Source organism: Pipistrellus kuhlii, unplaced genomic scaffold (genome assembly GCF_014108245.1).
Source record: "Pipistrellus kuhlii isolate mPipKuh1 unplaced genomic scaffold, mPipKuh1.p scaffold_m20_p_17, whole genome shotgun sequence".
In the NCBI taxonomy this organism is placed as follows: domain Eukaryota; kingdom Metazoa; phylum Chordata; class Mammalia; order Chiroptera; family Vespertilionidae; genus Pipistrellus; species Pipistrellus kuhlii.
The window spans coordinates 4980329-5004688 of record NW_023425482.1 but is presented as its reverse complement, the minus strand read 5'-3'; the positions used below and the strand labels follow the sequence as shown (position 1 = coordinate 5004688).

Here is a 24360-nt window from a genome sequence, read left to right as displayed (position 1 = left end):
CGAAGACATCATTTTCCCCCTACGTGCTCCTCTTATCTCCCTTCTGTTAAAGGATCTCAAATATGCACCCGATAAGGTGGGACAAACACCCGCTTCCCCAGCCCCTTCCCAAGCCAGCCTCCACTTTTCCCCCAAAGTAATTAAGATAAATGCAGCTGATAATTTGCACCGTGTTCTTAAACACACCCTCAGGCCATATCTCAGATATAATTTTACCTGCAGAGGTTTATCTGCATGCTTGGGTAACAGATAGTTTTTAAGCAAAGTGGCAGTGTTTGAAGGAAAAGGAAAGGAGGATATTTGTGAAATAAATGTCAGAATGAGCCACACCGCAGCCCCTTAGAACCAGGACAGCGAACTGGGAACCCCGGAGCTGTCCTGGGTCCCTCCACTGGGCTCGGCTGCCCCGGGTCTTAGAGCATGCCTGGGCTTAGCCAGCTGGAGAAGGGGCTGGGATGGGTGGGGACACCAAAGAGAGTGGCAAATGTTGTCATAGGGCAGTGGGTGCAACTCTGCTCTTCTCACTTCTCCCAGCCATGTTTATCTCGGATAATCTGAAAACAGAGGCCCCTACCCAGCAGAGCTGGCATTCAGAGCACCTGGCTTTGCCCACAATACTCTAGGGATCAGGCTGGTGGCCAGAGAGGCCAGGCCAAGCCTCAGGCCAGTTATGCACAGGCTCCAGGGAGTCCAAGTGGCCAGGTTAGTGCTCAGGAAGGCAGCTTAAGAGGGTGGGCAGCTGGAAACACAGCAAAGATCAACAATAAGAGAGGCCAGACTAGACCCAAGCTAGACAGGGGCCTCCTAGAGGCCCAGGAGCAGGGACCACTCGCCATGTGTTGGGGGTGCAGGGTCCACTCACCATGTGCCCTGGACAGGCCCAGGTCTGCTCTGAGCCTCAGTTTCCCCAACTGCACCTAGGCCAAACTGGAGCCCTGCTGGCCTTCCCAGCCCATTCTGCCTGATGGTGCTTGTCTTGCCTCCTGTTTGGTATCTAGGTTGGGGAGCAGAGCCTGGGGATGGGTGTGGACATGAACCTCATGCATATCCACAGCACCCCTCAGTGGTCTCCCTTTACCAGCCGATGACACCCACACCAGCCGGTCCCCTCCCCACACCACATGCTCCCAGCCCAGCTTCCCAGGCAGGAGTCTCACCCTGACCTGTGCTTGAAGCCCCTTACCCAGGGCTCAGCCATGCATGGCTGAGGGTTACCTCCTCACAGAAGCCTGTGCCCATTGCCCTCTCCACACCCCCACTCACTAGCTTTGCCCCATTTACAGTCCACAGCTGCATTTTCTGCTCTAACTCGAGGCAAACCTGTGCTGGGCACAACTGAACCTCTCTCGGGCTGCACAACCTGGTGAGAGAGTCCCCCTTCTCCGTGCCTCGGTTTTCTGTCTATAAATTTGGAGAGCAGCACCAACCCTGTGAGGCAACCATAGAGACCAAGTGAGAAATGAGCACAGAGCATGATGGGTGTGTGGACACTGTCGCTATCATTGACCTTACGCCGAACTGCCTCCTGGTGCTGGCAGCTCTGTGGGGAAGGGTGGAAAATGAAGAAAAGCAGACAGCATCTGAACCTATCTCCCTGTGCCCCCTGACCCCGCTGGCTTACCTCTCTGTGCTTGTCCTGTGCCCAGCACTTAGCACGTTGCTAGACCAGTGAAAACTAGTATGGGCACTGAGGCCTGGAGGCCGGGATGAGCCTGGTGGGGGGCTGGAGGGCTTACCCAGGGGCCTCCTCTAAGAGGGGAGCAGGACCAGGGCCAGAAGGGGATGCCCAGGGCACCAGCCCACCCTCACAGCCTCATCTAACCCTAAGCACCCCCAAAAGCCCCACCTCCAAATACCACTGCCCTGGGAGTTAGGGCTTCGATGAAAGATTTGGGGACACAAACATTCAGCCATGACAGCCAGGATGCAGGGACGTGGCTTCCCCCACTTTGCTGGGGGCGGGGCCAACATCCAGCTCTCAGGCAGGGCAGGAATTGGGAGGCCCCACCCTTTAAGAAGGTACAGTCCAGCCCTGATGAGAGACCTAGGACAATTAAACCCACTCCATGTATGGACAGGTGGGAGGCCGAAGAGACCACAGGGCAAGGAATGAAGCTTGGGTACAGGGCCCTGGCCAGGAAGCACAGATGGTTAGTGAGTCATCCCAATACACCAAGGATGCAAGTTCAATCCTCAGTCAAGGCACATATAAGAATCAACCAGTGGGTGTAGACATAAGTAGAACAATGAATTAATGTTTTTCTCTCTCTCAAATCAAATTAAATCCCAGCCAGTGTTTCTCAATGGTTAGAGCACCAGCCCCCTCACAGAGGGTCACAGGTTTGATTCCTGGTCAAGGAGTCAAGGGCACATACCTGGATTGCAGGTTTGATCCCCAGAGCATGTGGGAAGCATCCAATAGATGTGTCTTTCTTCTCTCTCTATCTCCTCCCTCTCTCTCTCTCTCTCTCTCTCTCTCTCTCTCTCTCTCTCTCTCTCTCACTTCCTCCATCCCTTCCACTCTCTCTAAAAGGCAATGGGGGAAAAATATCCTCAGGTAAGGATTTAAAATAATAATATTGATAATAATTTAAAATAAAATTTAAAAAATATTTTAAAAAAATAAAAAAGGCTTGAGTGCTGACTGGGGGCCGTGAGAAGCCACGACACTGGTCATGAGAGACAGAGCCAGGATGGGCCTGAGGAGTCCTCGGGTTCAGCTTCTCATTTATAGTTGGGGAAACTGAGGCCAGGACGATCGGGGTTGCACATGGAGCTCTGACTGCACAGTGGCATTGTGGGTACAGAACTGCTCCAGGCCTTAAGGATGGGGGAGGACAGTCTTTGCCTGAGAGCTTATGAGATCCCTGATACCTGCTGGCTACAGCACTGCCTCCTCAACAAATACCGCTCAGATGGACTCAACACACAGCAGGGAAGGCTTCTCGGAAGAGGTGGGCTGGAGAGGAGCCCAAAGAGCAGTGGCCATGTTCAGAGCAAACATCTGCTGAATGAACAGTTTAGGTGTGTTGTCCCATTTCATCTTCCTTGACAATCCTCTGAAGTCAGGACTTTGATCATCCCCATTTTACTGCTGAGGAAACTGCTCAGAGAGACTCAGACCAGCCCTGGCCCCACAGCCTGGAAGAGCTGGAACCAGGATGTGAGCCGAGCACAGATAAACCTGCAAGGCTCCCTGGAAATGGGTGAGAATCGGAAGACCGGAAAGAAAGCTGGTGTCCTAGGCAGTGGAACTGCTTACGCTTAGGCAAAGGCCTGAAGTGGACTCAAGACGAAGGGCTGGGATGTGCCCAATAGAGATGGGGAAGAAGGGAGAGGGGAGCCCACTTCTAGGACAGAGATGCCACAGCCCAAACAAGGCAGGTTAAAGAGGAGGTGAGGGGAGAGGGTCAGGAGCAGAGGCCTCTGCACGAGGGGCTGGGAGATCATGGGGTGGGGACACAGGGACGGCAGGGACCAGGCCTGCAGCAGGACTACCCTCACCAGGAGCTGCCGCCAACAACTGCACTGGACGGAGCCAGCCAGCACCACACCACTGTGGTCTTGAGTTACCTGGAGCCCTGGGACCAGGCCTGTTAGGATAGGAGCCAGGTAGTGTTTCTGAGGGAAAGGAGATGCCTGCACTGCTGGGGTTCCCTGGGGCAGCCCGGATCTGGGGGATTGGATCTCCTGACTTCAAAGGGGCCCAGGCTACTGAAACCCACACCAACACACACTAAGGGGCTTTGCCAAGAGCCTGGGCAGGGGTGGGAACCCGAGACCTAGGGCACACGCTGCCCTGTACCTGCCCCATGGTCTGAGCACCAGAGTCTGGTCCTCAGACCCCTGAAGGGGCAGCTGGCTTTAAGAGGCCTGGGTGTTGTAAGCAGAACGTCAGGCCCACTACCGGGGGGCTGAGGAGAGAGAATGATGGGGTGGCTGAGCTCTGCCCCAGGCTCGGCATTTGGAGGCATGGGAAGGAGTCACTGAGGCAGGACCGAGGTATAGAGTCACTCTGTCTGGCATGGGCAGGCATCGTCCTGGGCAGGCCTACTTCATCTCCTTGTGTGCTTCACTATGTGCTATGTGACTTGGACAAGTACACACCTCTCTGAGCCTGGGTTTCCTCGTCTGTAGTCATCTGTTGATTTTTCCTGTAAGCTCCATGACACAGAGGCCATGAATCAGTCACTCACTACTATACACCCATCCCTAGTGCAGCATCTTACACAAACATGCAGATCTGTGATTGTGAACGAATGAATGAAAGCTCTTTCACTGAGTCGCCAGTGACAACCCGTGGTCCTCCTCCCTTTCTGGCCTCTGCTGGGAAAAGGTACACTGTGATGCCAGGACTTATATGAAAGCCCAAGGGTTCTCTGCTTTATCAGGAGGAATGCAAATCAGTGCAACCCACGCAGGGGGGGGGGGGGGGGGGTTGCACTAATGGATTAATTGTCTGTTGCTCTGTAACAAATAGCAGTTTGAAACAATACCATTATTATCTACAGTTTCTGTGGGTCAGAAATTTGGGCACATCTCAGCTCAGCCATCTGGCTCCAGGCCACTCAAGAGGAGCTGGAATGTCAGCAGGGGCTGTAGTCTCATTTGAAGGCTCAACTGGGGCTGGAAGAGCCGCTTCTGAGGTGGCCACATACAGCTGTAGGCAAGAGGCCTCAGTTTCTCCCCATGTGGACTCTCCACAGGGATGCTTGTGTGTCCTCACAACATGGTTCCCTGAGTGAGTGACTCGACAGAGAGCAAGGCAGAAGCCACAGTGCCCTTCATGACCTAATTTCTAAAGTCCAACACCCTCACTTCCACCTTATTTGGTAATTAGCAGCAAGTCACCAGGTCAGCCCACATTTGAGAAGATGGAATTGGGTCTCACCTTTTCAAGGAAGGAGGATCAAAAAAATTGTGGCCAAATTTTAAAATCACTCCAGGGATTAATTTGACAAATTACAAATGCACTTGCCCTTTGACCCCACCATCTCTTTTTAGCATTTACCCTGTGGGTCTCACTGGCATGCAGAGTTATTGCTCTGCTGTTTGTAAGACCCAATATAGGACAACCCAGTGCCCGTCTGGACACGTAAATAGCTGTCCATCATTCTGCAGAATATTCTGTAGGTACAGAGACAGACAGATAAACAGGAATCTGTAGCGTGCTGTGGAATTATCTCCAAGATGCGTTGCTAAATGCAAATACAGTGGAATCGTGAGTGCAGTAGGCTATCTTTTGTTGAAGAAAGGGGAAATGGGATCTACTGATATTTACATCAAGAAACTGGAAGGAAACCCACAAAGTTCCCGGGTGCTTACACTGCAGGACAGGAAAGAGGGCCAAGAGGCCAGGGCACAGAGTGAGACTTCGCACTGGCCACCTTTGAACACTGTCTCAAGTTCGGGAGCCATAAGAATTTAACGAAAAGAAATGGACAATAGTCAACAAACCTGGGGCAAAGGCGGCCAGCTGACCCCTAACCCTGCAGGGCCAGGCTGAGCTGCCTACTGGCCTCCTGAGCTCACCATCTCTCCTTGACAGTTTCCTGGCACCCTAAGGCCCCTGGCTCTGCGTGGCGTTGGGGTGGCGGGCCTCACCTGGGAACCGCTCCCGACTTCTCCCGGGTCTCTTGGCCCCCAGCCAAGCACCACATGGATTCTGACACAGTTTCCATTTTCTCTGCAGCCAAGAAGTCCTCATTCCTCAGGAAGCTGTGCGGCAACCCAGCTGAGGGCCCCACTTGCGAGGTATGTGGAAGAGGACAGCTGGCCTGGAGGCTGGCAGTCTCCACCCGGCCGGAGATGCCCTGGGCCCAGGCTCCCCACCCGCCCCACCGGCCCGTCTCCTTCCGTCTCCCCGCTCAGGCGGTAATTGGGGCTGCCAGCTGCCTCCCTGAGAGACCTTCTCCCCGAGCCAGCTGTCAGGAGCCGCTTCGTGGCTTCTAACCGCAGCGCTGAGCTGGGGTGAGACTGTTGAGGGCGGCAGCAGCTCCTGTCAGCTAAGTTCTCCAGGGGCCGGCCTCCTCCGATCAGACCCCTCCTTTCCTGGGGGCAGGCTGGAGCACAGCTGTTTCAAACCAACAAATTAGCAACTTCTTCCTGTTTTCAGACCCCACTCAGCCCTCCCCACAGCCTCTTTCCTGTAGTCTCCTCGCCACATGGCCTTTGTGCTGGTAAGCGAATCGGGGCCCAGAGGAGTGACAAGACTTAGCAGTTACAGGACTAACAGGGACAATGCATTGGTCTGCACCACCCTCTCTGCAAAATGCTCTATGAAGAGGTTATTCACTGATTGCTCCCTTGCCACCGCCTTTGAGATAGACTCCAGTGTTGTTCCCAGGTCACAGTGGAGAAGCCGAGGCTGATGGAGCCTGGAGGTGAGGGTGGTGGGGGGAGGGAGTGCCTGGCATGTGCAGCTGGCACTATCGGGAAATCAGAAGCAGGATCCCCACCTACCCTCTCAGAGGCTGCCTGGAGCCTGGGCCTGTGGGGCTGTGTCTAACGATGCTCTGGCCTCACCTGCTGCCCCCTAAAAAGCTCTGGAAGCTGTGGGGAGCCCCAGACTCTCCCCATCCTCTGTACCCGTGTCCCAGCAGCAGCCTGTTCGGGGGCAGGTGAAGGAGGCCCTGCAAGGTCAGAGGCCCTCGGAGGTCAGAAGCCACGCCTGACCCCATGGACTTCGCTGCCATGCAATTGGAGGCCTGGAAGTCGGCCTGGGGCCTGGGGCCTGCCCACATAGTCTGTCTGAGGAGTTCAAGATGGGAGGTCCCACAGGCCAGAGCCCCTCCTGCTGGTTCAGAGCCAGCTCTTGGCCCAACTTTTGCTGGGTCACAGCGCTGCGTGAGGTTAAAGAGCTTTCCCTGTGGTGTGTACCTGCAGCCAGTGGCAAAGGGGGGCCCTGGGAGACTTCCTGGCCTGAGTCAGAGTACATGGAAAGGCAGGCCACCTCCCCAAGTCGCTGGTGCAGCCTGATACCTGCTCACGTGAGTCCCACTTGCCCACCCTGTAAAGACCTCAGTGTCTTTCAGAAACTGGCCCAGCCCCACACAGGTCCTTCCTCGGCACAGAGCTCTTCCTCCCAGTTTTCCCAAGCAGCCCTGCACCTGCCCGTGCTCACAGTGCCCACCCCGAATGCCTTCTCCATCCACGTGGCCAAAGCTGATGCCATCTCCTCTACGAAGTCTCCTCTGATTGCAGCCAGGCAGGAGCCCCCTCCTCTGATGTTCCTAGACCCCAAGTTAAGTTACACCTAGTATACAGTAGGTACTCAATAAATGCCACTCCCTGACCCCCATGCCCAGCCTCTGTGGGCCCCACAGGAGCTCTGAGCCCCAAAGCTATAGTCTCTCCCCTGAGCACTGGGCCTGGGGCAGATGTCCAGAAGCGCTCTTGTGAGTGTGAATGCATGAACAAGGGGTTAGCCCTAGTGACTGGCCTTCCAGCCAAGAAAAGCCAGTGCTAGTTGCTGGAAACAAAAGGACCCTTGGGGATAGCTTGGTCTGACCCCCTCGCTCTTGGCTGATGGGAACAGGAGCCCAGAGATGGACAGTGCCCCACCAGTGACCAGGTGGCCACAGCTTGTGACCTCAGTCCTCGAAAAGGCAGCAAGGCAGGTTTCCAGATCTCTGCTCTAAAAGTCTCTGCTCAAAAGTAGCATGAGTCACTGCAGCTCACAGCCAGTAGCATGGCTCTGGATCGAATGGAGCCATGTGGCCAAGGCTGCCAGCAGCCAGACATATTGAAACCCTCCCACAGGGACAGCCGGATCTTAGTAATATGACCTATGCCGTCAGCCCCAGTGGGGAGCTTTCTGGCCAAAGCTCGGAGGTCCCTGGAAACTGCAGGTGTTTCTGAGGGCAGGTGGGGCCGTGGGGTCAGAGACTTCTGCTCCCCTTTAAACGCCTGCTCAGGATGGCCCAGGTGTAGCTGCAGCCTGGAGGGCCCACAGACCAGGCTCCCATCTGGCTTTCAGCAGCGTCCCAGGAGAAGGAATGCCACAACCCATCTGTGCACAGATGGGGACACTAAGGCATGGGAAGGGAGTGCCTCTGCATGCCGGGCCATGGCAGGTCACAAGGATGTTGAGCCTTAGAACAATCCAATGAGAGTGGCACTGTTACCATCCCTACTCAAGGGTGTGGAAACTGACCTTTCCTCAATCTTGAGTGCCTACTGTGCGCCAGACTCCATGCTGTGGGGATGAGGCAGAGAAGAAACCACAGGCTCCCTAGTTTGGGGGCCCCAGGCTCAGACAGAAACAAGGATAGTCAGAAAACCACACACCCAGCAGATGATTCACAAGGGACCTAATATACAGTTTGGACACAGTGGCCCGTGTCATTTCACAACAGCCATCAGGGGGCTCTCCTGGGATCCCCATTTTTCAGGCTGGGGTCCCACAGCAGGTCAGTGGCTAAGCCAGGACTTGCACTGGGCAGTTCAAAGTCCAGAAGGGAGGGTGGCATCTCATAGGCTTTGCCGTCTCTCATGCAGGAGCTTCATGAGGGGCCAGGCTGCTGCTTTCTCCACACGGGGCACAGCCTGGCCCCAATCTGGTGTCGAGACCACGTGTGGCAAGGCTGGGGGAGGCCCTGCCTGGGACCCCAGGGCTCTCCACTAGCTATGAGGCCACATGTGAGTTCCTCACCTCTCCGTAGCTCTAAGGGTTCTGACCTCCAGAGCCACCGTGAGGACAGGAGAAGTGACTGATGGAAAGCTCTCAGCTTCTGGCCCCCAGCCAAATGTTCAGAAGGAGCTCATGCTGAGGTTACTGCTATCATTCATTCATTCATTCAACAAACTTCACCCACAAGCCCTTGCTCCAAGGGGATGGAAGGGCTGGCCCCAGGCAGTGGGGCCCAGAAGAAGGGGCAAGACCTCTGCTTAGGAGGGAAGGGGCACACAGGCTGCTGGGATCAAGGAGGGTCCATGGGGCTGGCCAGAAGGGGAAGAAGGACAGTACTGGAACCACCCCCACCCAGGAGAGACAGGGATGCTTGTGCCCCAAATCAGGCTATGATCCCTGGGAGGAAGCACCAGCAGTCCCTGGCGCTGCCTAGAAATACAGGTGCAGACCCCACCCAAGGAGCTGGCCCGTGGGTCCCAGGGCGAGTGGCTTGAGGCTTTCCTGTGTGCAACAGCCCTAAGACCATCACAGGACCAGGTGTGAGCCTCAAGCCAGACTCAGGTGTGCGTAGCTCACCCCTTATTTCCCAACTCCGCTTCTGGTGTGAGGCCCCTCCTCTCAGCCGGTGAAGGTGTCCCCTCTGTCCTGCGTGGGTTGTCCCTTGACCCCACCTGGGCTGTAGCTCAGGTCACACAGATGGCCACCAGGTGCTGTGTATCCCTGCCGCGGCCTCTGTAGTTCTAGGGCCTTTTACTCACAGGCTGGCCAGAGCCACAGAGGACTGCTCCGAGGTGGCCGGGGGTCTTCTGAGCACTCTCCTTTTTCCCCTTTCTCCTTCTCCCCCCACCCTGACCCCCTTGCTCAGTCTGGCAGGAAGGCTTTTCTCCTCTTGTCTCTCAAAATGGCATTGGAGCTGAGCCCCTTCCTCTAAAGATGGGGGCTTTGGTGCCCGCTGCTTCTGCTGCCAGCCTGTCACAGCTTCCGTGGGGGCCCGAAGCCTCCACAGCTCCCTCCTCACTTCTGTCCTTCCCTTTCAGGCTCAACCCAGGACCATGAGAGCAGGTTTCTCCAGGGAACCCCAAGGGGCAAGGATGGCCACGCAGCCCTCTCCCCACGGACCCCCTCGGACCACCGCATCCTCCTAGCGACCAGACGGAGGGGCCATGCCTGGAGAGCAGCCCCGCGGAGCACCACCCCCAGCCATGACCAGAGGCCTGCAATCCTGCCAGACAGCCAGCGGCATGGCCAGCGGCACAGCCCCCCGGCCCCTCGGCGAGGACAGTGCCCTGGCCAGCAGGACTCCCAAGGCCAGGAGGGAGCCAGGCAGTGGGACCCAGGCCATGGAGCCCCCTGATACCCAGCCTGGGCCGGCTAGGGAGGTGGAGCCCAAGGCCACCCTCCAGAGAGCCCAGCCCCTAAGCAGCCCCCCCAGGAAGGGCGGTGGCCCCCGGGCCCCCCTGGGGAGGAGCCACATACAGGCTCCCACTGGGCACACAGGCAGGGCAGACAGCAGCCCCCAGCAGCTCTATACGCTGAGCGTTTCGGGCTCTAGGGCCAGACCCGCTCTGGATGAGACCCCTGAGGGCCCACAGCGGGAGGGCCCCCGGCCCCCAGAAGCAGAGGCCCCTCCTGCCCCGGAAGAGCTCAGCTTCCAAAGGTGCTTCCAGGAGACACCCTCCAGCTTTACCTCCACCAGTTATACCTCACCGAGTGCCACCCCGGGGCCCCCACCCCATAGGGCCCCCCAGAGCAGTGACGCCAGTCCCTGCAGGCCAGCCTCCTATTCAGAATTCCAGGCCAGTGGGGCCGATGCCTGGCTTCCCGCTGCTGAAAACAACTTCCCAGGTGCTAGTTTCAGGGTCCTTCCCCCAGAACCGGAGCCCTTCCCCAAAGGCGGCAGCCCCAGGGTGGCCTCCTTCCAAATCCCCTTCCCAGCACTGCCTGGGGCTGGCCCAAAGCCCTTCCCCGAGGACACGGCGGGGCCTGAGTACTCTGAGAGGGCCCTGGTGTTTGCCTTCCACCAGCCTCGGGGAGAATGGCAGGAGGAGGCAGTGGGCACAGGCGTGGCCTACCCCCTGCCCACCCAGTCTGCTCCCCCACCCCCGTCCTGCTTCTCCAGCCAGCCCGGGCACCTTGACCCCACCAGTGACCTCGGCCGTGCTCTCCCCACAACTGGTGCTGCTCGCCCGGTCCCCAGCCCCTTCTCAGAGAGCACGGTCACCTTCCCAGACAGTTTGCACAAGAGCCTGACCACAGCCCTCCCTGAGAGATCACCTTCAGCCCAAAATGGACTGGGGAGCCCCAGGGGACCCCCAAACTCTCTGCCCCAGAGACACTTTCCAGGGCAGGCTTATGGAAGCCCGGGAGCCAGTGGGGTAGGCGCCAGTCCTGGTTCTCTGGACACAGAGCTGGCCAACCCTGGGCCCCCGCCCACCAGGCTGCCCCAGCTGTGGGATCCCACCAGAGCCCCTTACCCCACTCCTCCTCTGGGCCCCCCAGTCACCACCAGGGGGGTGTTCTTTGAAGGCCAGCCCAGCTCTGGACAGAGGTTTGGCCTTCCCCAGAGCCCCCCGCTGCCCTGGCCCCAGGTGCTGCCGGCCACCAGGCCCAGCCCCCATCAAGTAGAGATGCTGAACCGGGTGCCTTTTTCCCCAGGGACCCCTGAGTGGCAGGGGGGCTGCCAGCTAGCCCTGGGTGCTGCCAGCAAGACGCCTGGACCTGGGGAGAAGCTGGTGCTGAGAAACAGCCCCGGCCAGCACAGCAGCAGCTCCCCAGGGCTGTTCACCTACAATGGACTGCAGGACCCTGGAGCCCAGCCCCTGTTCTTTGGGGTAGCCCAGCCCCAGGTCTCACCCCAAGGGACCCCCAGCCTGCCCCCACCCAGGCTGGTGGGAGCCTCTCCCAGTGAGTCCCCACTGCCCTCACCCGCCACCAACACAGCTGGCAGCAGCACCTGCTCATCACTGTCACCGCTGTCCAGCAGCCCAGCCAACCCCAGCTCGGAGGAGAGCCAACTCCCCGGCCCACTAGGGCCCTCTGCCTTCTTCCACCCCCCCAGTCATCCCCAGGAGAACAGCAGCCCCTTCCCATCCCCTGACCCCTCACATGCCCTCCCCATCCACTTCCAGCCAGAGCCAGTCAAGACCTTCTCTTTCCCCACAGAGGTGCTTGGGGCTGAGGGGACCTTCAAATGCCTGGAGGAGGTCCCATTCCCCAGTGCGGTCCCCGAGGTGGGCAGTGGGCGGCTGGAGGGCTTCCCCCGGGAGCCGCCCCCCTACTCTGCCCACCACTTCCCCCTCAGCAGCGCCAGCCTGGACCAGCTGGACGTGCTGCTCACTTGCAAGCAGTGTGACCGGAACTACAGCAGCCTGGCCACCTTCCTGGAGCACCGGCAGTTCTGCAGCCTACTCTTGGCCAGGACCAAGGACAGCCGCCAGCAGCCTGCAGAGATCCCCAGGCCTCCCGCTGCCCCCTCTGTGCTGGCTGTCCCCAAAGCACCGGCCCCCGGGAACCCCAGCCTTCTCAGCCACGCTAAGACAGTCCCCTTCCTGCTAGGGGGAGACCTCCGGGTGGATGGCAAAGATGACCCCCTGAGGACAACGTTCTTGCCCAGCCTGCCCACTGCCCCTTTCCCACTCTCCGCTGCGGACCTGGACCTGGAGGACGATGCCAAGCTGGACAGCCTCATCACCGAGGCACTCAATGGCCTGGAATACCAGTCAGACAACCCCGAGATCGACAGCAGTTTCATCGACGTCTTCGCTGATGAAGAACCTTCTGGCCCCAGAGGTATCAGTGCTGGGCTGCCCCCGAAGACCAGGGTGGGTGGAGCCACGCCAGAGAACAAAGCCCACCCCCCACTCCCAGCCACGGAGTCCCAGGCCCCCTGCCCTGGGGATGGGGGCTACACAGCCTGCAGCCGGCCCAAAACGCGATCCCTGGGCCCAGTGCCTGCGGAGCCAAATGGGGCCAGCCTGGCCAGCCAGCAGAGGAGAGGGAAGCGGTTTAAGTTTTCCCAGGGAGAACTGGGCACAGCCAACACTGCCAAGAGGTCGGGCAGGGGCACCAGAGCCTCCTGTCTGAGGCCCAGGAGGAAGGGAAACAGGGCTGAGCCAGCCCCACACCGCTCCTGGGACCTCAGGACCAGAGCCCTCAAGAGCCACACAGATCCCTGTGGAAGGCTCCTCCCGGTGGAGACCAGGAGCTCTAAGCGCCTCCGACTGTCCCTGCGGAAGGACTCCAGGAGGAGGAAGGTCTGGGGTGGCACCTGGAGCAAGGAGCTCATCCACAAGATTGTGCAGCAGAAGAATCAGCTGCACAAGCAGCAGGCACAGCAAGGCCAGGGCAGCTGCTTCTCCCTGTCAACCGAGGGGGCCGCACCCAGCGCCCCGGACGGCAGGCTGCAGGAGTATGACTATGCTTCAGAGTCCGAGGAAGAGGACAACGTGCAGCCACGGGGCTCCCGCCTCAGAGGCTGGCCTCGCCACGGCCGCCGGCGGTGGCGCCGAGGCGAGAAGAGGAAGGAAATGGACTTAAGCCTGGGTCCTAGAGAAGAGCGAAAGCAGCAGAAATCCAGGAAGGTCGTGAAGCCGGAAACCACAAAGCCAGGCGGGCCTTGCCTAGGCCCCAGTCAGAGCCCTGAGGGCCAGGGCCCACTGCAGAGCCCTGAGACCATAGACAGCCCTAAGGAGAGAGACCCCGAGTGTCTCCTGCATATTCCCACCAGCACCAATACCCCAGAAGAAAACCATCCATCGCTAGACTTCCCTCAAGAAGATGTTCCTCCTGACACCACAACGCTTCTCAGAGGCGCTTCGGGCTCTCCTCCGTCCACCTGTGTGGAAGGAAGTCCCTGTCCTCCAACCCCTGAGCAACCACAACCACGCAGGGAGGACACCACGGTGCCCCACGGGAGCTCAGCAGTGCCAGGTGCAGGCAGTCAGCTGGGTGTCCCCCCGTGCACAGAACCCCCCATCTCTCATGACAAAGAGGACCCCCCTGCCTGCCTGCCAGGAGAATTGCTGGTCCCCATCACTAACACTACTGCTGCCTACCCCGAGCCCAGCACCCTGTTCTTAAAGACCCCTGATCTTGGGTGTGACTCTGCTCTTTTTAATAGAGACTCCCTGGTTTCAGCTGCCAAAACAGAGCCCCAGCCCTACAGCAGTCCCCCCAGAAAATTGCTCCTTGGACCCAAAGACCTGGCTGGCTGTCTCCCCAAGGACTTGTACTCCGAGCCCTTGGATCCAGACACTCCTGCAGCCAGTAGCATGCACCTGTGCCAGGAGGGTGTGGACTCCAGTTCCCTCCAGCCAAAACCTCCCGGGAATCCCCCCTTCACAGTGGACACGGACCCAGGCAAAGCCGAATCACCACTGACCTTGGAGTCCACTCCCCTCCTCTCAGGGCTGCCCATGGACGACTTTGACCCACCGATCTACAGCAGCCTATCCGAAAACGGGGACACACAATCACCGCCTGCATGCATTGATCCACCCCCAAGGAAACCCCAGCTGGACCCACCATACCCCTCATTTCTGCCAGAGAAGGGCTGGTCTCTGCTGGAGGAAGTCTCCTCAATGCTATCCAGCCACCTGGATCATTCTCCTGACCTCTCAGGAGCAAAGGTGTTCAGTACGAAGTGTCCTCCTGAAAGGACAAAAGCCGCCACCCCTCCCCCTTTGCCATGCAAGATTAACGAGTGTAGCATCACTTTTATGAGCAGCCTGTCTGAGGATGAATTAGAGATCAAAAGGTTGGTTACCGAATTAGAAAGTCAGCTGCAAAGTAAAAGTGTGCATGAGGCCCCAGGAGAGCCGGGTGGAGCCCAGCCCACAGGCAGAATGCGCTCTGGCACAGGCACCCCGCTGCCCATCCATGAGGCTGCTTCACCCCAAAAGGACTCATTCTCCACAGCTGACCTCGCTGATCTTGGGGAGTTGAGTCCACACCAGGAAGGGGCAGAAACAGCCATGACCACCACAGAGGGGACCCTCGGGAGCTCCCAGGAGGAGTGGCCCTCGTTTCACCTGGGAGAAGCAGCCCCTCCCCCTGCCTCCCACGAAGACCAGGTTTCTGGAGCTTCTTTCAGCCCCACTGGGGCTACCCTCAGTTTCCAGCCAGTGCAGAACACCAGAGTCTCCAGCAGAGGGCTCCCTGAGGCAGAAGAGGGCTGCAGGGGCTGCCCAGAAGCCTGTCTGGACCCGGAAGAGCCACTCAAACCCCCGTCGGACGGAGGGAAGTTAGTGAAGAGCAGCCCAAACCATGAGCCTTTATTTTTCAAAAATAACAAGTCCACCGGAATCCATCACAACGAAGACGAACTGCTGCTCCTCCCCTGCAAGGCACGGGGGCCCGGCCAAGAGGACCCTGAGCTGGAGGGGCTCAGCAGTCCTGTTGCCCATTTGGCACCTGACTTGGCATTTCAGGGTGCTGCAGTTCTGCATCTGGGTGCCACTCCGCCTTCTGGTACCAGGCACAGTGAGGTCCTCGAGGGACATTCTCTACGCAGTGCAGATGGGACAGAAGAAACAGGTCCCCTCCACCCTTCTGAGGGTAACAAGAAGGCTGTGCCAGCAGGGGCCTCCCCAAGTCCTGGCTGCATGCCTGACATCAGTCCTGGCACGAGGCCCCAGGACCCAGCCGAAAGCCCCCTATGTCAGCTCCAGCTCCTGGTGGCCAGAGCAGCTGAGAATGAAGATGATGACCAGAACTTACTGGGGCCCCAGCTTGCCAACACCCAGAGCCCTCAGCAGAGCAACCCTTCAGATGTGGAAGGGGACATCATGGAGTGTGGGGATGTGGCCCACAGCCCTGGTAAGGGTTCTGATGGGGGTGTGCAGATGACAGCTATCTCCAAAATGGCCGGATGTCAGCTGAGGCCTGAGGCAGGTGACCATCTGGGCTCACTCGGCCAGGCTGAGAAGCTCAAAGACCCGGGCGAAGCCAGCCAGCTGCAACCAGAGAACTGGGGGAGCCTGGGGAGCCCAGACAACTTCGCCACAGTTAATGCCGATCCTGAAACTACACTGGCCAGCCCCGCTGGGGCTGCAGACCAGCTAGGGGGGCAGGTCCAGGGAAGCAGACCGAATGTGAGACTTCAAAATGAGGCAGAGTCCACTCCCAGCCCCCGCTCCTCTGATGTGGAATCTTTAGTCCCGGCCTTGACAGCAAACCATACCCAAAATGGGCCTGCGGACTGGACTCCAGAGGCAGCCAGTCCAGGCCTTAAGAAACACCTGCTACTCACTGACAAGAGCCCAGAGCTCCCCATGAGAGACCTGGCCAGCTGTGCCCCCTTACCCATTTCTGCAGCCACCCCTGTTCCCTGCAGCCTGGAGCACCTGCTCCAGGAAGACCCGCCCACAGTGCCCTCAGGTGAGCTGAGGGGGCTGCTCCCAGTGTCGCCATCGCTCGGGGACCCTACCAGCATGAAACACCTGCCAGCCTATTCCTCTGCCAGTATAGCTCTAAAAGGGGCTGACTGCACCCCAGCTCCCACAGATGCTAGGGCTGGAGAGTCCCTGGCCACCTCTTCATCTTTGAGGACAAGCCCTTGTTGCCTCGAGGAAAGCCTGGTTTGCCACTCTCTCCTAGGGGAACAGAGCCCACTGGAAGATGCTTCCGCGGGCCAGCCCGGTCTCAGCAATGCCTTCATTTCCACCCATGAGGGGGACCACCCTGAAGGCCACATGTCAGGATCCCTAGAAGGTTCTAGGAAAGAGGAGCTGAGAGAATCTCCTGCCTATGACGTCCCGTCTCCCCCATCAAGGGCCATATCCCCAAGAGTGACCATCCAGGCTGCAGCCCTACCTGGCATTCCTGCCACAGATGGCATGGGAGCAGTCAGAGGCCCCAGGGCTGAGTGGCCAGACCCCCACTGTAGGGGAGCACTACCCCACAGCAGCCCAGACAGGACGCCCGAGGGCCCCCCCTCAGAACACCCAAGACACAGGGACAGCCAGAGCATCACCACTGTGCCCGCTGACGCTTCCTCCCAGAGGACAGCAGGGCCAGAGCCTCGTGCCTGCCAGGAAGGTGAGGCTGGGGCCAGCACCCAGGGCGAGGAGGACCTTAAGATACCTGGGGCTGGGTGCCCTGGCATTTCCAAGGCCTCAGTAGCTGGCCCAACAGTCGCCTGCCCTGGTGAAGTGCTCCAGCAGGACAGAGCCACGTCTCTGAGCAGCACAGCCAGCAACTCCAGGCCCAACTCCCCACAGAGCCTCAGAAACGTCCCCCAGCAGGTGCCCCAGGGGGACCCTCTATGTCCCCAGGACCCCAAACAGAAAGCTGGTGGCTTTAAAAACAGCCCCGTCTCTACTGAGAGCAGCTGCTGGAAGAATCGAGACCACAGCGGGCGGCCTGTGACTTGCGAGGTCTGCTCAGCCACCTTCCGATCCAGACCAGGCCTAAGCCGCCACAGAGCCAGGAAGCACAAGCTACAGGCAGTCACCTCCCAGCCAAGCCCCCCAGCCCCGGCTGCTCCCCAACCTGGGGAGCCTGCAGCCCAGATGAACCACCCCCCTGGGAAAAAAAGCCGCAGGGCACCTGGGAAGGAGAAACCGAGGCACAGGCTGAGCAGCCCCAGCCTCACCGCTGGGTCACCTCCGGTCCAGGGCTCCATGGCTCCTGAGGATGACCCGGCTCCCAAGGTGTCCAAGGGGCTCAGAAGGGGGGCCAGCATTGTGAGAACACCAGTCTGTCCCCCCAGCCGGGAACCACACACCCCAGGCCTGGTCAAGCCGGGAGTGAGCTCAAGGCCTGCAGAGCCCAGGAAACGGGACTTGCAGCAGAGGGATGGCCCCTGTCCCAAACGGGCAGAGGGAAGAGGAGGCAAGAGGCGGGGTAGAGCGCCCATGGACATCCCCCGCGAGCCAGAGGGGAAATCAAATAAGAAACCGAGAAAGCCGAGAGCGAGAAGGTTCCGGGAGGAGCGCGGTCCTCCAGTCTCTCCAGATGTGATTTCAGATAGAAGCCACTGGGATCCATCAACTGCAACTGTCAATTACCCACCCCCCTGCCTCTCACAGGAAGCAGAGCAGGAGACTGAGGTCACACAGCTGCCTCTCCTCCTGGCCACAGAACTGGAGGGGACATCCGCACAGAAGTCACCTGGGAAGTTGATGGCACCTCCAGGGAGAATGGAGCGGGTGCCTCCTGCAGAAGAGACGAGGGAGCAGAAGGCAGCCTTGGCAAGGGGTTCCTGGGGACCCAGAGAGACCAGGACATCGGATGTCTGCAGAGAACTGTCAGGGGCAGCTGGGGGTACACCTGCAGGGCGCAGCAGTGCAACCGAGACTGAGTCAGGGCAAGCTGAAGAGCACAAGCCCCCCTGGGGACCCTCAGGCTCCCCGGAGACTTGTGGTTCTGAAGCAGGTGACACCATCAGCAGTTGCCTCCCAGGCCCCTTGGACCCCTGCAGGGTCCAGGAGCATGAAGGTGTCACTCCTGAAGCCCCCGGCCGGGGTCTTGGGGACCCTCTGAGCTTGTTTGATGACGAAGCCTCCTTTTCCCAGCTCTTCCCTCTGGGCAACCACTTAACTCGGAAGAAGAACCCCCGAGTCTATGGGAAGCGCTGTAAAAAGCCAAAACCTCTGCCACTTCCAGAGCCCTGGGAGTTCCAGGGCAGTGAAACTCTGCCCTCTGCCCACATGCCCACAGATCTCAGTGACTCAGGCTCCCTCTGCCTGTCCCTCGAGGACCCATGGAGTGATGAAACCATGGGCCTACCTGAGTCCTTCCTCCTGGAGGGCTTCCTCAGCAGCAAGATGCCTGGCATTGACCCCTGGGCCCCGGGACCCAGCCTATGGGCCCTGGAGCCTGGCCCAGAGGCAGACTGTGCCAGGCAGGAACCCTCCTGCAATGCCAAGGACCACCCGTCGGAGAACATCCCTGAGCTGCACATGGTCCCAGCGGCTTGGCGAGGCCTGGAGCTGCCGGCCTCCGCTGATGAGACCGCCTTTTCTCTTGGGGACATGAGCCCTGAGCCTCCCAACCTGGAGCTAGAGCACTACAACTGCGGGCTCCCGGGCGATGCCATAGCTCTAGAGAGGCTCAGCTTTGAGATGCAAGATATATGCTTTCTGGGACCCTGCGAAGACCCTGTGGCTCTCTCCAACATGAGCTTCTTAGACTTCAAGGCCACAGTCACCTCCCAGGGGTCACAGAGCAAAAGGACAGAGGAGGGGACCAAGGCCAGAAGGGCCCCAGTCAGAGATGGGAATGCCAGGGCCAAGGGGACACCCTACAAGTGCAGGGTGTGCTTCCAGCGCTTTCATGGCCTGGGAGAGCTGGACCTCCATAAGCTGGCCCACAGCCCCTCGCCGCCCCCCACCTGCTACATGTGTGTGGAGCGCAGGTTCGGTTCTCGAGAGCAGCTGAGGGAGCACCTGCAGGAGAAGCATGTGCAGGGCCGGGCGGGGCTGTGGGCCTGCGGCATGTGCCTGCGGGAAGTGGCCGATGTCTGGATGTACAACGAGCATCTGCGGGAACATGCCCTACGATTTGCCCGAAAGGGGCCAGCACGGAGGTCCCTGGGAGACCCATCTGGACACTGGGAGGGGGACGACACGGTCACACACTTCATGAACAGCATGATGGGGCAGGCATCCAAACCCCAAAGGGGCAAGTGCTCAGCTGGCCAGACAAATAGGAGCCCTGCAGAGAGGGAGAGGGCAAAATCCAAAGCTCGTACCAAAAACTCTAACCAGGATGGCACTTTGATGCCAGACAGCACCTCAGCCAAAAGCAGTCCATCAACCTGTGCAAACCCAGCTCTACCCAGAAGTTCTGCCCCTCTCCCTGGCTCCACCAAGACGTACCCCAGCTTGTCCCCTGCACCCTGCCCCGACCGAGAGCCCCTACCCCACACCATCCCAATGCATCAGGACTGCAAGGACCCCTCCCGAGACTGCCACCACTGCGGCAAGCGGTTCCCCAAGCCTTTCAAGCTGCAGCGCCACCTTGCGGTGCACAGCCCGCAGCGCGTCTTCCTGTGCCCCCAGTGCCCGAGGGTCTACCCTGAGCCCTGCGATCTTCGTGCGCACCTCGCCAGGGAGCACGGGGTGAGGGAGGAGCTGGAGCTGCAACACACCCCACTGTATGACTGTGAGCTCTGTGCCAACGTCACCCACATCAGCAAGAGGTCCTTCATCTGCAGTTCTTGCAACTACACGTTCATCAAGAAAGAGCAGTTTGACCGACACATGGACAAACACCTGAGGAGGGGGCAGCAGCCCTTCAGATTCCGCGGGGTGCGGAGGCCAGGCGCCTCTAGGCAGAGGGCCCGGGAGGGCTCGCTACCTAGTAAACGGCGCAGAGTGGCCACGCCCAGCAGCGCCCCTGGGCTTATGGTGGACAGCTCTCTGTCTCTGGGCAGCAGCCCCACCCTGAGCGAGGCATCCATGCCAGCCCTGCTCCAGCCCTGCCTAGAGGCAGCTCCTGGTGGCACCCAAGGTCAGCCCAGGAGCCCAGAGAGGTCCATGGATCTTGAGGGCCACCTGGCCAAGGGCAACAATCTGCCCTTTGACTCCCAAGAGTTTATTCTCCCAGCCCTGTCTTCTTTCCCAGCAGTCTCAGCTGATGGCAGAGATGTCCACAAGCCAGACCAAGCCCTGGAGAGCCCCACAGCTGGGGCTTCCCCAGGCATCCCTGGGCCTCTTCTCCAGCAGGCTCTCCCTCTGGAGGGATTTCTACCCCATCCAGGGGCCAGGGGCCAAGCCTCAGAGAGCCTAATCTCAGGGAAAGGCAGGACCCCAAGTGCCCCTGGCAAATGTGCTCCTGACAATCACCCAGAAGCCTCCTCCATGCTCCGGAAGGAGAAGCAGGTGTCCACGTGCTACATGGTGTCTCAGGGGGAGAAGGGAGTCCCCTCCCACAAGGGGAGCGCCACCAAGCACTCAAAGGACAGGCCAACTCTGTCTCTCCTCAGCAAAGCCCCCAAGTGCCCGGTGCAATCAAAGAAGGCCATGGCCAGCCCAAAACCGGGAGAGCCAGCCCGTGGCACTGAGGACAGGCAGAAGGCCACTGCCCTCAAATCCAAGCCAGGCCCCAGCTCCCAGGGCAATGGAGGCCCACAGCACAGCACCAAGACAGCAGGTGGCAGCCAGCCTCAGCCAGCCAGTGGGCAGCTCCAGAGCGAAACAGCCACTACCCCATCCAAACCCAATGGCCCAGCCCAGAGCCCCACCCCAGACAAGCCCCCGACTCGAGCCCCAGCCAAGGGCTACCCCAAGGCCCCAAGGGAAGGTGGTGACCAGGGGCCCCAAGGGAGCCTGGTCCCCAGGGAGGACAAGGAGGGCAAAGAGAAGAAGAGAAAGGGCCGCGCCCTGGATCCAAACAAGAGTGAAAGTGTGGGGAGCTTGGGAAGGGCCCCTTCAGTGTCTGACAAACCCCGCCGGGCTCCCAGGAAGCAGGCTACTCCCAGCCGTGTGCTCCCTGCCAAGCCCAGGCCCGGTGTTACACTGCCTCAGCCCTCAGAGCAGCAGAGGGGGGAGCCCAGCCACACACACCGGGACTTCAGACGCAGCAGAGACGGACTAGGCAAAGCCTTTCCCCAGGCGAGACCCCTGCACAGGACCCCCAAGAGGGGCAGAGCTGTCCGAGGTTCTGAACATGCCCATCGCCGAGCCTGCTGGACTGCTGAATCCCAGAACGATCTCCTCAGCCAGCTCTTCGGACAGAGACTAACCAGCTTCAAGATCCCTCTAAAAAAGGATCCCTCTGAGTAATTTATAGGAGTGAGAGACTGCATGGGAGAAGGGCTGGGGGGTGAACCCAGTGAATATGGGACTCCTGTCTACACTGGCAAGCTTCAGTACTCAGAGATAGTTTGACTGGTGGCCACATCTTAATCCACCTGACTTACCATGCAAATGCTCAGACTCCAGTGTTAGAGCTGAGACTCTCATGCTTGGAGTAGGGCCTGGGGTTGATGGACAGCAAAACCCTTCAACCTAGAAGGTTGGGGCGAGGGGCTGGCCAGCAGCAGGCTTTTTGAGGCCACACAGCTGTTTTTTCAGTACCAAGAACTTGAAGAAAGAGCAGCTCACGCCTTGCATCCCTTGTGCCCCCTCCTTTGAAGGCCCGGACAGGGTCCTCCCCTCCATGTCATCTAGTAGGGAAGCAAGTTGAGGCAACCACGGTCAGATAACAGCAGGACCTCTCTTGGTCTTGCTGCTGTTGCTGCAATTCCAAAGTGGCCTTACAAATCAAATGGGGAGGGGAGTCCTCTCCACCTAGTGGTTTGTGAGCTACCTGGCTCCCCAAGCACATGGTCGTGATGGCCACTATCCATACCACAGACAAAAGCACTGGTTTCCAGTGCACCTTGACCCCTGAGGACCAGGTTCCCATTGGGACTGGGAGGAAGCTGCTCAACAGCCAGCTCCCACCAGTTCTTCCTCCCCATGCCCCACACACACCCCAGCCTCTGTGGTTGCCTTTCTAGAGTTTTCCTCCTACACAGAGCTCTCAGCTGGCAAGTATCAGCAATGTAGCTCTGAAGTTTCTGGTGCTATTTTCATGTTGTAATGTGAATACAGGCTTCCTTGATTTGTCTTACCTGGGTAGATTGGGAGGGAAGACAGGCTGGAGAGGTGAGAAGGGGGCTGCATGGAAGGCCCACAAGCACCAGCCGCCCCAAGAAGTCTTTCACTGGCTCCCCAGCCAGCAGGCTCCAGCCTCAAGGTTGCAGTCAGAGAAGCTGGCTGGGACACTCAGGGCCAGGTGTGGCGCTGCTGGCATCTCATGCACTGAATGTGACCCAGGGCTCCGTATGCACGTCCTTTTCACAGAATCGTGTCTTCAAAGCGAGTAGGAGTGTGGGAGAGACTTCCTTCTGTTCTTGGTGTCTGCGGTTCAGTTTGTTTCCTTCTGTTTTTTTTGTTTTGTTTTGTTTTGTTTTTTCATTTTTACCTTGGGTACAATGTGCATGTCAAAATTTTTTATTTTGGTATTTTGAAAGAGACCAAATCAGGCCCAAATCTCCTTTCTAGCAGGTGTTGTGTGCCCCTCAGAACGCCTCTTTAGTGCTAATAAATAAAACATGGGGAGCTCTGAGGCTGCGCTCTGCAAATCACCGCAAACTCATCCTGTCAAATACATTCCCACTATTCTCACAGAAAGCCTCTGGCACGTGGCGTCGGTCCTCCCACCAGCCCCGCCCTGCCTGCCACCCGGGCCCACACCTGACTCATGGAGTGTCAGCTTCCGCTGCCACTGTTGTCCTGATACCAGGGCCATCTGGCCCTGTAGAGTCTCCCCCAAGCAGCAAAGCGGTCCCACCAGCCCCTCCAGGATCGGTAACACGTGCCGATAATGCCATAGAGCAGCCTCACTTTGTTTCTGAAGCTTTCAGTGCAGGAAAGACAGGAAATCATTAACTCAGCTCAGTTTAGGGGACACAGGAAGGCAGCAGAGGCGGCATGAGGGTTAAAACCAGGAGACCCTCCCGCATCTCAGGCTCAGACACGAGGGGCTCACTAAGACCTGAAGACCCCCTCAAGGACTCCAGTGTCTGGGAAATGCGCCTGGAGGGCAAGCGAGGCTGTCTAGATTCAGGTACCCATCTGGTCCTGCCCATGACAAACACCTGGGCACAGCATGAGGGGTACTGCTCAGAGCAGGTCCCAAATAACACATGCTGGGTAGAGGAGAAGAGCCTCGCCAAGCCCTCTCCGCAGAAAGAGGGATACCACCTGTGAAATGGTAGCTGGGGCCTCATCACTTCTGTCCAGGCCCATAGACCCCTGCCCCAGCTACACACCCCTGTCTGCCCGGCTCACCTTCATCCCTCCAGGCCTTTGCCTGTGCATTTCCCTCCACCAGGAATGACCTTCCCAGGTCCTCTTCCTAAGTCTTAGCCTCTCCCATTGGTGTGCCCCCAGCCCCAGGTGGGCAGCCATGAGGGAAAGTGAGGGGCCCGGCCATTCACTTCCCATTTATGCACCTGGTCTGCACTGGGAAATGAGCCAGAGGCAGCTCCCACGCTCAGAAATTTCCAAACAGATTCTGTCAGGAGTAAAGGGGCTTCAGTCTCTTTGAGAGGTCTCTGTGGCAGGGCCTCTGACAAGATGGGCGATCAGGGATGGGAAGAGCCCCGACTGCCACACAAAGGAGGGACGAGTGGAGTTGGGATGTTGGGGTGAGCCATGTTTGAGACAGGCTGTCTGGGGACTCGGCATGGAGACCCATGAGGTCCAACGTGTTTGCACGACTGGATGCTCACATTCCTGAGTGCCCTCATTTAGCCCACCATACCTCTGTCAAGGCCTGGGGCCAGCAGCATCTGTATCACCTGGGAACATGGTAGACATTCCAGACTCTGCCCAAATTTCAATCAATCAGATGCTCTGGGGTGGATGAGCACTCTGTGATGCCACATGCCCTTGGGGTGCTGATGCTCACAATATTTGGGAACCTATCATGGCTCCAGTCTGCTCAGGAACTGGTGTGAACAAGACACCCCACTCCTGTGGCAGTAACCCCCTCTGCAGCCAGAGCCCCGAGCATGCACATGCCCAACTGGCCAGCAGGTGGCAGCATTTGTCCAGCAGGCTGGGCACCAAGGCCACTGGCAGCTGAACTCTAGACCTAGAGTCACCTACCGCTTTCACATGCAAACACAACAGACATACGCCATAGCGCCACCCCCTTCCACAGGTTCAGAAACCAAGCTTACTGCACATATGTGTGCACCCTTCCATAGCCTTACACACACCGGCACGGCA

General features: G+C 58.8%; 1 protein-coding gene across 2 annotated transcripts in view; it reads left to right on the top strand.

Annotated features, from left to right (window-relative positions):
• The window catches only part of ZNF469 (zinc finger protein 469), a 187844-nt gene extending 165055 nt beyond the window's left edge, over positions 1–22789 (top strand). For both annotated transcript variants that reach the window (XM_045582609.1, XM_036440235.2), the window contains 2 exons: positions 5693–5754; positions 9670–22789. In XM_045582609.1, coding sequence (XP_045438565.1) covers positions 9796–21360 — 11565 coding nt within the window. In that variant the 5' untranslated portion in view covers positions 5693–5754; positions 9670–9795 and the 3' untranslated portion in view covers positions 21361–22789. The remainder of the gene's footprint in view (positions 1–5692; positions 5755–9669) is intronic.
• The last annotated feature ends 1571 nt before the right edge of the window (positions 22790–24360 follow it).